Here is a 16,385-nt window from a genome sequence, read left to right as displayed (position 1 = left end):
CTCCTCCAGGTTCATTTCTGCACCTCCAATGGAGCCTGCAGTCCCCCCCCGCCCCCCAGACACACCCTCAGCTGTGATAAAGCACCATGACCAAGGCAGCTTTCGGAGGAAAGGGTTTATTTCAGCCAACACTGCCAGGTAAAGGGCCTTCACTTAAGGAAGTCAGGGCAGAAATTCAAACAAGCCAGGAAGTAAGGCAGGGGCTAAGGCAGAAGCCAAGGAGGGCTGCTGCTCACCAGCTTCTCCCTATGGCTCGCTCAGCCTGCTTTCTTGTAGAACCCAGGACCACCAGCCCAGGGATGGCACCACCCGCAAAGGGCTGGGCCTTCCCCCATCAATCGCTAACAAGGAAAATTCCTCACAGCCGGATCTCATGGAGGCATTCTCTCAAGTGAGGTTCCCTCCTTTCGCGTAACTCTAGCTTGCGTCAAGTTGCTATAAAACTAGACAGCACAAAATGCTACTGAGAGAGGAGTTTGCTGCTTTTGTTGTATTTGAACTGAGTATTAGAGTTACTTTTGGGTGCAAAGGATGCGAGGACCACATGATGCGAGCTTCAGCTACTCTAAAGTGTCTGTTTGTCTACTCTGCCACTCAGCAGGAGAAGGGTTACAGATCAATGGCGGCAGGATACGCCACTCTTACTTTAACAGCTGAAGGCAGCTGGTGATGTTTACCGTCTGAACACAAGAGCCACGAGCAGGGGATATGAAAGAGTCTGAAGTGTCGTTAGTCACCTGTCAGTCATACAAAGACAGACCTCAAACACTTTAAAATAGGACATAAGCCAAAGGTGATAGCTTAAGCCTCTAATCACACGGTTCAGAAAGCTGAGGCAGGGGGCTTGCCTGCAGTTAGCCTGAGCTACAGGGGAAGACTCCATGTCTCCAATAAAAATCAGGAATGGGATTGCACCTAAGGAATGACTTTCTCAGTTTAAAATAGGTCTGATAGTAAAAGTCAACACACGTGAATAGTAAGGACTCTTGGTGTTTCCCAACAGAGAAACTAGAAAGGAAGAGCAAGCAAGAACATTTCAACATGTATCAATAACTTTGTCACCTATCAGTGCGCTCAGGTCTCGTCTGCTGCATGTTAGGATGTTCTGCTTGCATATATGTCTGTGCATCGTGCGCGTGCAGTGCCTGGGGAAGCCAGGCATACAGACAGCGCTAAAGCTATCTCTGGGTGTGAGCTGCCATGGCCGGCTGGTCATTGAATCCTGGTCCTCAGGAAGAGCAGCTGGTGCTCTTAACTCACAGCCGCCTCTACATCCTAAGGCTTGGAGTTTCATAACTTCTCGTCTGAAATAAAACAGTAGAGAGCAGAATAGAAGGGCTGATTATTCCTCTGCTGTACACTGCCCTCTAGTTTATGATAAAGCAAGACATCTCAAAAACACCCAGTTGACGTATCCTGGGAAAATATACAAGAAATTCAGATCTTTACAGAGAGGGGGCATTAGAAACACATCTGTGGATCCTAATAAAATGTGTTTTCCAGACTCTGGTTAACTGCATATTTTGCCCTTTATCTTAGTGGGTTTTTTTTTCTTCTGAACACATTAATTTCACTTTTATGTACATCCTTGAAAGCCTGTATAAATTATTAGAAACTTTACAAAATAAATAAGCTAATTTATAAATCATCATGTATAAAGAACGATCATCTTTAAATCTTCGATTTAAACATATTCTACTTCGTAAAACTTCAGGACTGTGACCATTCCCCTGACTGAATAGATGTTACTATATAAGACACCAATTCTCTTTTCCTCTGTAAGGAGCTGAGTAGATGTTAGTTAATACATAAACACCTGACATTAAAAAAAAATCACATTTTGAGTGCCCAAATCTGGGCCTCAGTTAAAAGACACTCACATATCCCCCTTCCCTGAGCAAGAAACAGCCCCCTAAACGTCTCTTAGTTTCATTGGGATTTAAAGACTATATATTCAAGTTTGCGGTTTAAAAGATTTAACAGAAGCCAACAATTAGAATTTTACAAAACCAGGAAAGGGGGCTTCTAGTTGGGGATCCAAAGAAATTTCATCTTTATGCACATCTTTGAAAACCTGTACAAGCCTTTAGAAACTCTACAAAATGAAAGATGAGCTGATTTACAAGTCATAGCGATTAAAGAAAAAAATCCTTGATTTAAACATATAATAACTTGTAATGCTTTAGGACTGTGACCCTTCCTCGGTGTGCTCGCTCCCTAGACAGCAGGTCACTGAATGGACAGAATGTGTATGTGTATGAATGACCATGAATGTATGAATGGGTGCGTGTGCCTATTGAAGCCTACAGGTGACACCGGGAGACTCACTGAGCCTCTTGAGTCTTATTCAGTCTTATTGAGATTTACTGAATTGTATTTATGGTTCTATTCAAAATTCCATGGAGCACTAACCAGCACAAAACACAGCGGAAAATGGTTAGATCTGAGGACATCTGATTTTATTTCAACTAGAAATTCACTTTACATTTCATAAAGAACCTGTCAGCTGGATCTCTACATTTCAGTCACAGCTGAAGCTTAACTCCTCACTTTGTGGGAGTAGATCTGGACCCTCAGTTGCAGAGGTGATGCTATGCTCTGAATCTCTTTGTCATCCCCAACTAAACCAAGAAACAAGTTGGTGGTGGAGGAATTCCCTCTCAAGATTCTGCCAGTGACAATCATTCTGATGGCTTTTCGAAACCAAGGATAAAAGAAAGCATAAATCAGAGGGTTCATGGCTGAGTTATAGTAAGCAATCCAAACTAGTATTTCATACACATACGTGGGTGTGATGAACCCTAGGAAGGCATCAATGATGGAGTCAATGAAGTATGGCAGCCATGAGAGGAGGAAGGCAGCCACCGCAATTCCCAGGGTTTTGGCTGCTTTCCTCTCCCTCTTGGCCACCCTGTCCTTGTAGCTGCCTGGGGCCTTGGCTCTCTGGTCACTCATCTTCTCAATCTTCTGAGCCTGCTGTTTAGCAATGAGGAAAATCTTAGAGTAGACAGTTACCATGACCAGCGTGGGGATGAAAAATAACAAAAAATTGATGAAGACCCAGCTTTGATTGACTGCCAGCTGACATCCGCCTACACAGGTGAGAGCACTGACTAAGTCCTCCAGCCCAGCTTCATTTGCCCCTGAGTAAAGGAGGGAAAAGCTGTAGATGATGGACAGGAGCCAGGAGAAGGTGATGCACTTGCCAGACACAGATGCAGTGAACCTGGCAGGGTAGCTCAGGGGGTCACTGATGGCAATGTATCTGTCCACAGAGATGAAGCACAGGTGGAAGATAGAAGAATAACAGAATGATGCATCAAAACAAGTGTGTAATCTGCAGTAACTCTCCCCGAAGTACCAGCAGCCCTCCACAGACCTCACCGTGCTGAAGGGCATCACTGTCACCCCCACCAGGAAGTCGGCACAGGCCAGGGATGCCACCAGGAAGTTGGCAGGAGAATGCAGCTGCCTGAAATGGAGAATTGACATCATCACCAGGAGGTTTCCCAACACAGCCAGCACAGCCCCAGAGCCAAAGACTGCATAGAGGATGAGGCGGGGGCCTGGAGAGTATGGGCTCCTGACACAGGATCTGTTCAGGTTCTCATAGCACAGCTGGACAGATGTAGCAGAGAGCAAATCTTTGTTCAAGATGTTTTCTTGAGCCCAGGAAGAACTGTCTCCCTCTGCCCCCATGTGTGCTATTTCAAAATCCTCAGGGGGGAAAAAAAACAAAACAAAAACCCCAACAAACTACAGAATGTGCAATTGCTAATGCATTTTGTCTATCTTAACATCAGATTTCAGACATCAACTCAGATTTTCATTTACTAAAATGATTTCCTTCCGAAACCACAGTAAACCTTCTTTATTATATAAAGACTGTTTAGTCTTTTTAAAATGTTTTCTCTGCTTAATATATTTCATCACATCTCAAGCACCAGTGTGTCTTGTAACACACATTTGAATCTCAGCTTTTATTAGTATTCTCAGCCTTATTTAACTAACCTACATTAATGCTCCAAGCACTCTTAGCACCCCGGAAAGCAGTCTAATGATGACAAAGACTGTTTCCCTAGGACTGAATCCCCATGGTGTAAGGTGAGGCAAGTGAGAGCTTGTTGTAAGCATGGTGTTGATTTTCCCCTTCTAATTTGCTACTGACAACTAGCCTTTCTGTATAATGCAGGGGGATTGGATACTATTCCTGCCCCAATTCTTTAGCAAGAATTTGAATTTTATTCATTAATTAGAGATGACCATTCCCCTTTGTGAGAAAACTTACCAATGACTCACATCTCCGAGGTGATCAAAATTCCTCCATAAAAATTCATTCTTCCTTCAAGGATTGGTCTATGTTAAAGAAATAGGATGCCGAGCCATGAGAACACCTACTTTCCTCCACTTTCAGCTTTAATATTTCTGATTTGGAAAGGTGAGGGTATCGACTGCCAGAATTTGCTCATGGAATGAAGAAAGGAGGATGTTAAAACATAGGAGTTATTTTTTGGGGGGTGCTTTGTTTGATTTAACTGAATCACTGGAAAGATACTGCAAAGATCAAATGTGGAAGAAATGTGTGGCCTGCTATTGTGTGCTTCCATTTTTACCTTGGAAATATTTTTTTACCTCTCACAAGACAGTAATAGAATCTCCCTAAACTCAGAAATAGTTTTTCCTTTGAATATCTGGACATTCTTAATACTGATTTTTTTGGTACTGAGTTGTAAATTATACTTTAAATACTTCACATCAACATCTGTCTAAGGATTTTTAAACATTTATTTTATTTTATTTTTTCCTTATCAGTTACATTTTATTAACTCTGTATCCCAGCCATATCCCGCCCCCTCATTCCCTCCCAATCCCACCCTCCCTCCCTCATCTCCACTGTGCCCCTTTCCAAGTCCACTGAAAGGGGGGTCCTCCTCCCCATTCATCCAATCCTGTTTTATCAGGTATCTTCAGGACTGGCTGCAAAGCCCTCCTCTGTGGCCTAACAGGACTACTCCTCCCTTGGGGGGGTGGAGGAGGTCAAAGAGCCAGTCATTGAGTTCCTTTTAGAAATAGTCCTTGTTCCCCTCACTATGGGAAACCAATTGGTTACTGAGCTACCACAGGCTACATCTGAGCAGAGGTTCTAGGTTATATCCATACATGGTCCTTGGTTGAATGTCAGTCTCAGAAAAGACCCTGTGCTCAGATATATTTGGTCCTTGTGGAGCTCCTATCCTTTCCCCATCATACTAACTCCCCTTTTTTTATATGATTCCCTGTACTCTGCCGAAGGTTTGGTCATGAGTCTTTGTATCTGCTTTAAAAACACTGCTAGTTAGAGTCTTTCAAATGCGCTCAATAGACTCCTGTCATACGTTGAATGCACATCCCATCTGTCTTTCTAAATGAGGATTGATCATCTTACCCCATGTCTGCTCTCTTGATTATCTTTTTTAGGTGTATAGATTTCATTATGTTTATCATATCTTATAGGTCTATATAAGTGAGTATATACCGTGTTTGTCTTTCTCCTTCTGGGATATTTCACTCAGAATTTTCTTCTCTAGATCCCACCATTTGCCTGCAAATTTCATGATTTCCTCCTTTTTGATTGCTGAGTAGTATTCCATTGTGTAAAAATACCACAATTTCTGTACCCATTCCTCCGTTAATGGACATCTGGGTTGTTTCCAGGTTCTAGCTATTACAAATAAAGCTGCTATAAACATGGTTGAGCAAGTATCCCTTTTGTGTACTTGAGCAAACTTTGGGTATATACCTAGCAGTGGTATAGCTGGGTCTTGAGGAAGCACTATTCCTAATTGTCTGAGAAAGTGCCAGATAGATTTCCAGAGTGGTTGTACCAGTTTACATTTCCACCAGCAGTGGAGGAGGGTTCCCCTTTCTCCACAACCTCTCTAGCATGTGTTTTCACTTGAGTTTTTCATCTTGGCCATTCTGATGGGTGTAAGGTGAAATCTCAGGGTCACTTTGATTTGCATTTCCCTGATGGCTAATGAGGTTGAGCATTTCTTTAAGTGTTTCTCTGCTATTCGATATTTCTCTGTCGAGAATTCTCTGTTTAGCTCTGTTCCCCATTTTTTAATTGGATTACTTGGTTTGCTGCTTATTTTTTTGGTACTGAGTTGTAAATTATACTTTAAATACTTCACATCAACATCCGTCTAAGGATTTTTAAACATTTTTTTACTTTCATCGCCATATATGAACACGTGTATTCCCTGTAGTTTTTTCATTTTTTTATTAATTAATTCAATTTACATCTCAGTCATAGGCCCCTCACACCTCTCCTCCCAGTACCACCCTCACTCTCACATCCCCTCTCCCCTATTCTTAAGAATAAGGGAGCCCCCACCCCCCCAGACACCACAGCTCATCTGTTCACATGAGGATTGAGTTCATCTTCCTCCTCTGTTGCCTGGTAGGGCAGTCCCATCAGGGGGAAGTGATCAAAACCAGGCAACATAGTCCATGTCAGAGACAGCTCCCACTCCCCTAACTAACCCAGGTCCAGAGTGTGCATTGTCCTTGATTGCTGCTTCAGACTCCACAGGCCCCTCTGGGCCCTGGTTGATTGGTTCTGATGGTCTTCTTGTGGAGCTTTTGTCACCTCTAGGCCCATTTAGCCTTTCTCTCTCTTTTCCATAGACTCCCGTGCTTCACCCAATGTTTGGCATTCTCTGTAGTTTAAAGGTAGTCAGCATGGCATTATTATTTTTCATAATAATAATATACAAAACAGTTTCTTTTTTTTATTTGCCTATCAGAACAACAAAAAGGTACTACACTTTGAATTATGGTTATGGCTCTATTCAAAACAAAACCGTGCTTTCATGGCTGGGAGATTCTCAGAAAATAAAGTTCTGGCAGGAAGCACACAAGTGGGGATTTGGACCCTCCAAACCCTTGTCAATGCCTGGTGGACATGGCTGCCCACATGTAATTCCAGTGCCCAGAAGGAAGAGACAGTGGATTCGCAGAGCAAGTGGCTAGCTAGAACAGCAGTATTACCAAGCTATATGCTCAACAGAGAGACTTTGACTGAAAGAATGAGGAGGGTGCAACTGGGTAAGCCTCCCAGTGTCTGTCGGCTTCAACAAGCACACACATGCATGTAGAAATTCATGCACGTGCTAAACATAACGATAGTAAATAATTTCCACTTCTCTGTCAAACTGCAAACTGTCCGTTTCATTACTGGAGATATTTTGCTTATAGTTTAAGATTTTAAGAACATTACATAGGTTTAATTGTTGGAATTTGAGAAGGCATAGTATCACTTTTTAATATATGTAATCAGGGGTAATGTATAATTTCTATAGATCATAATTTCTATAGGTCATAATTTTACAGGTCAAACATTTATCCATTTCCTTAGTTTCCATTTCTATGACAAGTATCCCAAATTAATATTTTTGTCCAAGAAATAAAACCAATGTTTTCTTCTAATATTTGAACTTCCAAAAGAATTAATTATAATTTCACAAAGGTTATGAGTAACTTACTTGAGTTTTTAAACAGCCCTACACTTCATTACTATTTTTTAAATAATCTGTTCCCTTTCTATGCATTATTTACCTTGCAAGGTGTTTTATTATCAACATTATAGAATATTAGTGGTTGTAGCAAATAAAGACAACATTACTGTAACAACATTACTGTAAATTATGATATTGGGCATACATAACTCCAGGTAAAGAGTAAAAGAATCTTACAAAAGACAGTTTTTAGGAGCTGGATAGAATAACATCAATGATAAAACCTATTATTGACAACAGAAAAGAGAGAAAATGAGGGATATTCTCACTTTTATATAAAATACAAACACCTAAGCTCCTGGTCTACACTTTCCTGGCAAGTTCCAGGCCATGCAGGGATACAGAGTGAGAACATCTCAAAAAAAAAGGTCATATATCATGACTGGAGGCTTTCCCTGTGTGGGCATGTGTGGTGCGTAGGCCTGAGGCAGAAGTTGACTGTCTTGCTCTTCCCCTTAGTTTTGAAATAGAGTCTCTAGCTAAACCCAGAGCTTTCCAGCCCTCATGTACAAGGCAGGATGGCCAGTGAGCCCTCGAGATCCATCTGCCTCTGCCCCACCATGAAATCTGGAGTGAAAGGTCCACAACTGGTTTACATAAGTGTCTGTGTGTGGGGCTGTCTCTGCATACGCATGTGCTATGCCCAAGGAAGCCTGAATCCACTGGATTTGGAGTTACAGGCAGTTGGGAGCTGCCTGAGGTGGGTGCTGGAAACTGAGCTCAGGTCTTCTGCAAAGGCTGTACATGGTTTTATCTTCTGAGAGATCCCTCCAGTTCCCAGTTCTGCACTTTTTTTCTTTATTTAATTTTTTTATAATTTAGTCACTTTATATCCAGATTGTAGTCCTACCTCTTTCTTCCTGGTCCCTCCCTCCCTCTTCTGCCCATTCCCCTTCCCTAGGCCACAGAAAGAGGGAGCTCTCCTCCCCTACCATCTGACCCTAGCCTATTAAGTCTCCTCAGGACTGCCTGCATCCTCTTCCTCTGTGGCTTGACAAGACCACCTTGCCAGGGGAAAATGATCAAACAGAGTCCATGTCACAGACAGCCACTGCTCCCCTTACTAGGGAACCCACATGGAGACTGAGCTGCCTATAGGCTACATTTGAGCAGGGGTTCTAGGTCCTCTCCATACATGGTCCTTGGTTGGTGCATCAATTCTGTACTTCTTATTCAAACTACATCGCTTCACAGTCACCCCATATTTCTGCAGTCAGAATGATTTCAGAGCCAAACTGACACTGTACTATTTTCTTAGAAATTTGCTTGTAGATTTTCTCTTACAGTTTTTAATCAGTCTGGCTAAGACATGGCTGGATTTCTACATTGCCCCCCACAGAGATCCTATTAATAACGAGGCCTAAGTCGATGGAGTAATGCAGCTGGCTTTGTTTTACTAGGACCATTAGCGAGCAGCTTCAGCCACCTCCTACATCCAGGTAACCAGCATGCATCTCACACCCTCCCAGAACTGTCAATCGAATGGCTTCCAAAATATCCTTATTCTTCGTTCATTCTGCTTCACACTCCTGGAGGGCATACTGTTCCCATTTACATCTTTTCTTTTCTTTTCCGTAAAACTCAGACCGTTTCCTCCAAATTCTTCTGTCCTGCAGATTTTCTCCAGCCATCTTCTACTCACTGATTTTTGTTGTTGTTCACTGATGCCTCCTTACGATTCTGACTCAGCTTTTATGCGGCAATTGCATTTTTAAACTCATAACTTGCTTTTCAGTTCTGGTATCTCTTCTCATTTCTTATACATTTTGATTTTCTGTTGAATTTCCTTTTAAGCCCTGTGTCTGAGTTGCGTTATCGAGGCTCCGCGTGGGTCCACCTTGTGCGGAATCATTTAGTCCCAACACGAGAAGAGACTAGTCACTTCTTTGGAGGGCTGTCAATCCAGTGTGAAAAGCACGGAAGTTCTGAATGGTGGTTCCTTCAAGAGGAGATTTGGCTTCCTTAAGCCAAGCTATAAGTGCTTTAACACACTTAGTAAACTTCTCTCAAACTGTCTTGGAAGAAGACAGTTGAAACACTTAGTTCCCATGGGTCCCAGCAGGAGTAGATGCTGCTGTGAGGTATATCCCACTCATTTCAGCAAGTCCCTTTCCTGTTTAATTTTCTCAACAATCTCAGCTGTCTCGCTTATTCTCTGACACTTTCACTGAACACTGAGCTTTCACCCATGCTTGTGGGTGTCAGGGTTGGAGCTTGTACAAACTACTGTTAATCATATGGAGCCCAAGTGAGAACTTTCACCTGGTATCCCATGATTTTTATTTTGTTCTTTTTTTCTCTTTTTTAATTTATTTTTATTTTTTAAATTTATTTATTTATTGATTACAGTTTATTCACTTTGTATCCCAGCTATAGCCCCCTCCCTTAGCCCCTCCCCATCCCAGCCTCACTCCCTTTTCTCCTGCTATGCCCCTTCCATAGTCCACTGATAGGGGAGGTCCTCTTCCCCTTCCATCTGACCCTAGTCTATCAGGTCTCATCAGGACTGGCTGCATTGTCTTCCTCTGTGGCCTGGCAAGGCTGCCCTCCTCCTCATGGGGAGGCGATCAAAGGGCCAGCCACTGAGTTCATGTCAGAAACAGCCCCTGTTCCCCTTACTAGGAAACCCATTTGGAGACTGAGCTGCCATGGGCTACATCTGTGCAGGGGTTCTAGTTTATCTCCATGCATAGTCCTTGGTTGGAGTATCAGTCTCAGGAAAGACCCCTGTGCTCAGATTTTTTGGTTCTGTTGTTCTCCTTATGGAGTTCCTGTCCTCTCCAGATCTTACTGTTTCCCACTTCTTTCCTAAGAAAGATGCTGAGATGCTGAGACTCATAGCCAAATTTTGGGCAGAGTGCAGGGAATCTTATGAAAGAAGGGAGAGATAGAAAGACCTGGAGGGGACAAGAGCTCCACAAGGAGAGCAACAGAATAAAAAAAATCTGGGCCCAGGGTTTTTTTCTGAGACATTTTTTTCCCTTATTGATTGAATTTTTCTCTTCATTCAGCTAATTATATATTTGTGATTTTGATATCTCCTTTATCTCGATGCCCTTTTCATTTGGCCATTTTGTCTGTGCTATGATTCCCTCAATCTCATGCCTAACAACTCACCATAAGCCACTATACATCTCCACTGGTGTCTTTTGAGTCTACAATGTACAGCCCGTGAAGAAAAACCAGCTTCTCTTACCTGTTTCAGACTCAAGAGCTATGGCCATTTCCTTTCACGGGGAGTGTAGGTTGACAAAATGAAGGTCTCCTGAAGTTAGAGATTGAATTTGCTGTAGTTTTTTTGAGGGTGTTGAGGATAAGGGGTGTGGAGGTCACCCAGCAGTAGCTGAAATGTAGCCAGCTCACAAGTAAGGTGTCTATAAATTGCCACAAAAGTAAAGTTTGGCTTCTTTTTGGCTTTAGCCAAATAGACCAATAATTTTCAACTACAGAACTTCCTTTAAAAAAAAAATGTGTATAGGGGCTGGAGAGATGGTTCAATGGTTAAAAGTGTGTATTGCTCTTGTAGAAGACCTTCGTTTGGCTCCCAGCACCTACATTGGGTGAATCAATCCTCTTTACTTTCATTTCCAGGTGACCTGACTCTATCTTCTGTTCTCCACAGCTACCTACCCTCACATGCCCATGTCCACACAGAGACTGATAGACACAGGCAAAATTAGAAATGAAATCACTCTCTAAAACAAATGGCTTAAGCCACATGTTGTGGCTTACACTTTTAATCCTAGCACTGAGGAAGCAAAGGCAAGCAGATCTGAGTTCAAGGCCAGCCTGGTCTACATAGCTCCAGGTCAGCCAGGGATACACAGTGAGACCACATTAAAATAGATAGATGGATAGATAGATAGATAGATAGATAGATAGATAGATAAAGTAAATAGTTTATATTAAGCCCAAGAATTTAATAGTGAGATTACATTAAATTAAATGGCTTTTGCAAACAGCAGAAACAAGCCGTAGCATAATCTAACAGCCTATACCTTGGAGAAAATCTTAAACAAGTATTGCCCAATAGGGGATTAGTATCCTTATGTATGATGGCAAATCACATGCCAACTTCCTAATAAGCAAGCAAATAAATAAATGTGATTAAAAAAATAAAACAACCAAAGAAAGAAAGAAAGAAAAGAACAGAAAAGAAAGGAAACCTGAAGAGTGGAACCACCATTTGATCTGGCTGTACAGATCCTAGGAGTGTGCCTGAGAATATGAAACGAACATACACACAAACTCTGGATTCCCATGTTCTTTATAGCTCATCCTCAAAAGCTATAATAAAGAATTAGCCAAGATGTCCACTAACAAATGGGTAGATTTAAGAACACGGTGTGTGTCCACAATGGCGTAGTGTTCAACTGTAAAGAACAAAATCTTGTCATTTGCAGGAAAGTGGGTGAACTGGAAGACAACAGATTGGGAAAAATAAAGCAGGCACAGACAGACAAAGATGTCCTGCTCACTCTTGCTGGGGAAAAAACCAAACGCCTTTCCCATCTGGGGACACCAGGTTGGGTGCTGAATCTCTGGGAGCTTAGTGGTAGTCTGGAGGCCACCCCTCAACTGTAATCATGCTGCTAATTGAATATATCCAATTACGCCATGAACATTAGAGATACTGCTTGGCTAACCAGAAAAGCAGAACGTTGAGAAACTCATGAGTGTTCAAAGAAAAAAAGAAAAATTCGTGGCAGCTGAAATCTACTATAAAGGGTGCATTCAGTCTGAAAAAAATGCAAATAAGAAAAATGGTCAAGACGCCAACCAAAGGGCCAGGAGGCACCACAGAGAAGGACAGGCCTGGCAAGAGTGCTTTTCAACACAATTAAATGAAAACTAAAGAGCAGGCTGAGCGATGGCTACAGACTCAACGACTGTAATCAAAGAGAAACAGAAGAGTAAAAGCCACTGGAACATTAAAGAGAAAAAGGAAAGTGCAGAGAGGTGTTGCTTGCGCCAGCCTTGCTCGAGGGCCCTCCAGGAAACTTCACATAGGAGAGTGCCAACGTCGGCTGGCTGTGGTGGGCACACCTTTAATCCCAGCACTCCAGAGGCAGAGGCAGGCAGCCCTCTGAGGTTCAGATCTGCCTGGTCTACAGAGTGAGTTCCAGGACAGCTCAGGCTACACAGATAAACCCTATATTGAAAAAGACCAAAACCAAAAATCTCAACATAGGAAGTAACCTGTCCTGAAATAAAATGAGTGAGCACACACACATACACACGCACACACACACACACACACACACACACACACACACACACGCGCGCGTGCACAAATAAGTAAATAAATGGATAAATAAATATAATAAGGACTGTTAAAAATGACTTCAGTAGTAATGTAAACAGTTCACTCAAATAAAAAAATACATAAATGACTGACATGACTATGAAAATAGATTGGGTTTCTTCAAAATAAATTAACTCAAAACATGTTTTTTTCTCTAATACAAAATTAACAAATATAAAATGACAATATTCTATGAAGATTTAACAAAGAGGGTTGAACGCAGTCAAATGTACTGATAAAAGTGAATTTTTTAAGTTTAGTAAAGAAAATTTGAAATGACAGTTTTTACATAATTCACCATATCTCAATATCAACACTGATTTTGGAAAATGACCAGATGTCATTCATCAGAAAAATCTTAGCAAAGACTAAGATGAAAGCTGAGTGCCGTGATGTATACTTACGGTCCTAGCACTGGGGAAACTGAGGAAAGAGGACTGTCCTAGAACCTGGGACTTGGGAATCAGTCTGGACAACACATCAAGAGACTAATTAGAAAAAAGAAAGAAAGAATAAAATGGATAATAGAGGGGTAGGGTGAATAGATGATAGTTAGGTAGACAGACAGACAGGACAGACAGACAATAGGCTGAAAGGAAAAGATTCAAGAGTTCTGTCTGGGAGGAGAAGGAAATTTTACTAAGATAAAATTTAGCCAAACTCAGCACTAATTGGGCTCGATGGGTGAGTGAAAAGAGAAAACAGAAGGTTGGGGAATGATGGGACAATGGATCTGGGAGGGGTGATGATGTTCATAAGACATGAATACATGTCAAAGAATTAACAGAAATGATTTTTTAAATACTAGAAGAGAAGAACTGTCATTGTCCAAAGAATGCCCATGTATAACCAAGAGAATTAAATCTGTGCAATAGCCTCGTCACACAACTCTCATGATCAGTGTGAAATATGAAATATGGGTTGCCTATGAAACACTCATTTAAAAGCCACTATTAAAATTATATTTTCATCTTTCTCAGGCTTTTCACTCAGATGTAAACATTTATGTGCACAGTGTATATAAATAAAGTTATTGTATGCAAACCTTAAAAGGGGAGCCAGATTAAAATTTCTACATTCTGTCTATTTTATTTTAAACGCATATTCCAGAGCTGGAGAAATGGCTTAGGTGTTAAGAGCAAATGCTGCTCTTACAGAGGACCCTGATTCAGTTCCTAGCACCCCCACAAGAGGCCAAAAACATCCGGCTCTGAGAGAATCTGATGCCCTCCTCTGGCCTCTGCAGGCACCCGGAAAACTCACGTGGTGCACAGACAGACATTTAAACACTCACACACTTAGAGTGAAAACAGATATTGAACATACACTCTTTTCAAAATTTCCCATTACAAAACAAGTAAAACTTAAGAGCTACTAATTTTTTGTGGCTGTGTGTGTGTGTGGGTGTGGGTGTGTGAGAGAGAGGGGGGGGTTTCTTTGTGTCCCAGAACTTACTCTGTAGACTAGGCCGACCTTGAACTCACAGAGATCCACCTGCCTCTGTCGCCTGAGTGCTGGGATTAAAGGTGTGTGCTACCAGTACAGGGCTAGAGTGCCTATATTTATTTCTTTTCTATTTGCATTCTATTCTCCCTTTATTCTAAGTTAGAATTATTAAAACTAAGCCTGTAGCATTCCAGATCTTAAACCATGTAATTCCTGATACTACTTAACATATTATGTCATTAATAAAAATCAATACTGTAATGCAAAAAGATATTTCTGAAGACATTTAAAGGCAGTCAATTTAAGAATTGTTAATAAAAGTTCTTATACAAACACAATGGCGATTTTTAAACAATAAGAAAATCGGCATGGCTTACAAAGGCAAAACAGGAATCTCTTCAGGGAGGTATTGTTCGCATCTCCAGAAAAGGTCTGATGTCATCAAAAATTAAATGGCTGTGAATTTAGTTGTGGCATAAACATAAGACATGCTGAAAAGTGTCTTGCCTGCCCATTTGCACTGTAGGGATTCAGTCTTCAGGGCTTTCATTATTGGCAGTCATTAAGCTACTTTCCAGCAGAGAAGGTGTGTTTTGGGCACTCTTGGGTCTGGGCAGTTAGAGGAGTATGGCCAATAAAAGGTGATCGCAAGCAAGCGTCACACAACAGAGCACTGTGGAAGGCACATGTTTGTTTCTCCAGTATGAGAAACACATAATTCAGAATTCACAGAATTCAGAAGCACAGGAGAGAATAGAGAGAAATAGCATTGTATAAAATAATGAAAATTACAACTTAAACATTAGGGAGTAAATAATGATGGTAGAAATTAACAGCTTTTCTATGATGAAGGCATTAATTTATGTACTGAAAGCATGAATAGATTCCTAAGCATGGCTGAAACAACTTATAGGTACAAGAAACAGACAAGCAGTAGCAATTTTTGACATATTTTTATATCTTTTTCTGAGGATTTTCTGAAAACCGGAGTAGCATACATGGACGAATTGGATGACAATTTTCTCAGGGATCAGCCCAGAATCATGAGAGAAGACCTGCTCTCTGCCACATCTGTCCAGCTGTGCTATGAGAACCTGAACAGATCCTGTGTCAGGAGCCCATACTCTCCAGGCCCCCGCCTCATCCTCTATGCAGTCTTTGGCTCTGGGGCTGTGCTGGCTGTGTTGGGAAACCTCCTGGTGATGATGTCAATTCTCCATTTCAGGCAGCTGCATTCTCCTGCCAACTTCCTGGTGGCATCCCTGGCCTGTGCCGACTTCCTGGTGGGGCTGACAGTGATGCCCTTCAGCACGGTGAGGTCTGTGGAGGGCTGCTGGTATTTCGGGGAGAGTTACTGTAAATTCCATTCTTGTTTTGAAGGTTCGTTCTGTTATTCTTCTATCTTCCACCTGTGCTTCATCTCTGTGGACAGATACATTGCCATCAGTGACCCCCTGAGCTACCCTGCCAGGTTCACTGCATCTGTGTCTGGCAAGTGCATCACCTTCTCCTGGCTCCTGTCCATCATCTACAGCTTTTCCCTCCTTTACTCAGGGGCAAATGAAGCTGGGCTGGAGGACTTAGTCAGTGCTCTCACCTGTGTGGGCGGATGTCAAATCGCAGTCAACCAAAGCTGGGTCTTCATCAATTTTCTGTTATTTTTCATCCCCACGCTGGTCATGGTAACTGTCTACTCTAAGATTTTCCTCATTGCTAAACAGCAGGCTCAGAAGATTGAGAAGATGAGTGACCAGAGAGCCAAGGCCCCAGGCAGCTACAAGGACAGGGTGGCCAAGAGGGAGAGGAAAGCAGCCAAAACCCTGGGAATTGCAGTGGCTGCCTTCCTCCTCTCATGGCTGCCATACTTCATTGACTCCATCATTGATGCCTTCCTAGGGTTCATCACACCCACGTATGTGTATGAAATACTAGTTTGGATTGCTTACTATAACTCAGCCATGAACCCTCTGATTTATGCTTTCTTTTATCCTTGGTTTCGAAAAGCCATCAGAATGATTGTCACTGGCAGAATCTTGAGAGGGAATTCCTCCACCACCAACTTGTTTCCTGAGTAG

The 16,385-nt window shown here is 42.0% G+C and overlaps 2 protein-coding genes across 2 annotated transcripts; one reads left to right on the top strand and one right to left on the bottom strand.

The window, feature by feature from the left end:
• Positions 1-2,538: 2,538 nt before the first annotated feature.
• Positions 2,539-3,699, bottom strand: LOC110544569 (trace amine-associated receptor 7b-like). Its single transcript, XM_021630501.2, has one exon. The coding sequence runs from the start codon at positions 3,697-3,699 to the stop codon at positions 2,539-2,541; it is 1,161 nt and encodes a 386-aa protein (XP_021486176.2).
• An 11,609-nt stretch (positions 3,700-15,308) lies between these two features.
• Positions 15,309-16,385, top strand: LOC110558651 (trace amine-associated receptor 7a). Its single transcript, XM_060373312.1, has one exon. It carries the CDS (start codon positions 15,309-15,311, stop codon positions 16,383-16,385), a length of 1,077 nt encoding a protein of 358 aa, XP_060229295.1.

This window comes from Meriones unguiculatus, chromosome 20 (assembly GCF_030254825.1).
Source record: "Meriones unguiculatus strain TT.TT164.6M chromosome 20, Bangor_MerUng_6.1, whole genome shotgun sequence".
NCBI lineage: Eukaryota > Metazoa > Chordata > Mammalia > Rodentia > Muridae > Meriones > Meriones unguiculatus.
The sequence above is the reverse complement of the archived record's forward strand: the minus strand, read 5'-3'. Positions and strand labels throughout refer to the sequence as shown.

Coding starts and splice junctions, on each gene's coding strand:
- LOC110558651 (XM_060373312.1), top strand. CDS start 15,309: ATGGACGAATTGGATGACAATTTTCTCAGGGATCAGCCCAGAATCATG.
- LOC110544569 (XM_021630501.2), bottom strand. CDS start 3,699: ATGGGGGCAGAGGGAGACAGTTCTTCCTGGGCTCAAGAAAACATCTTG.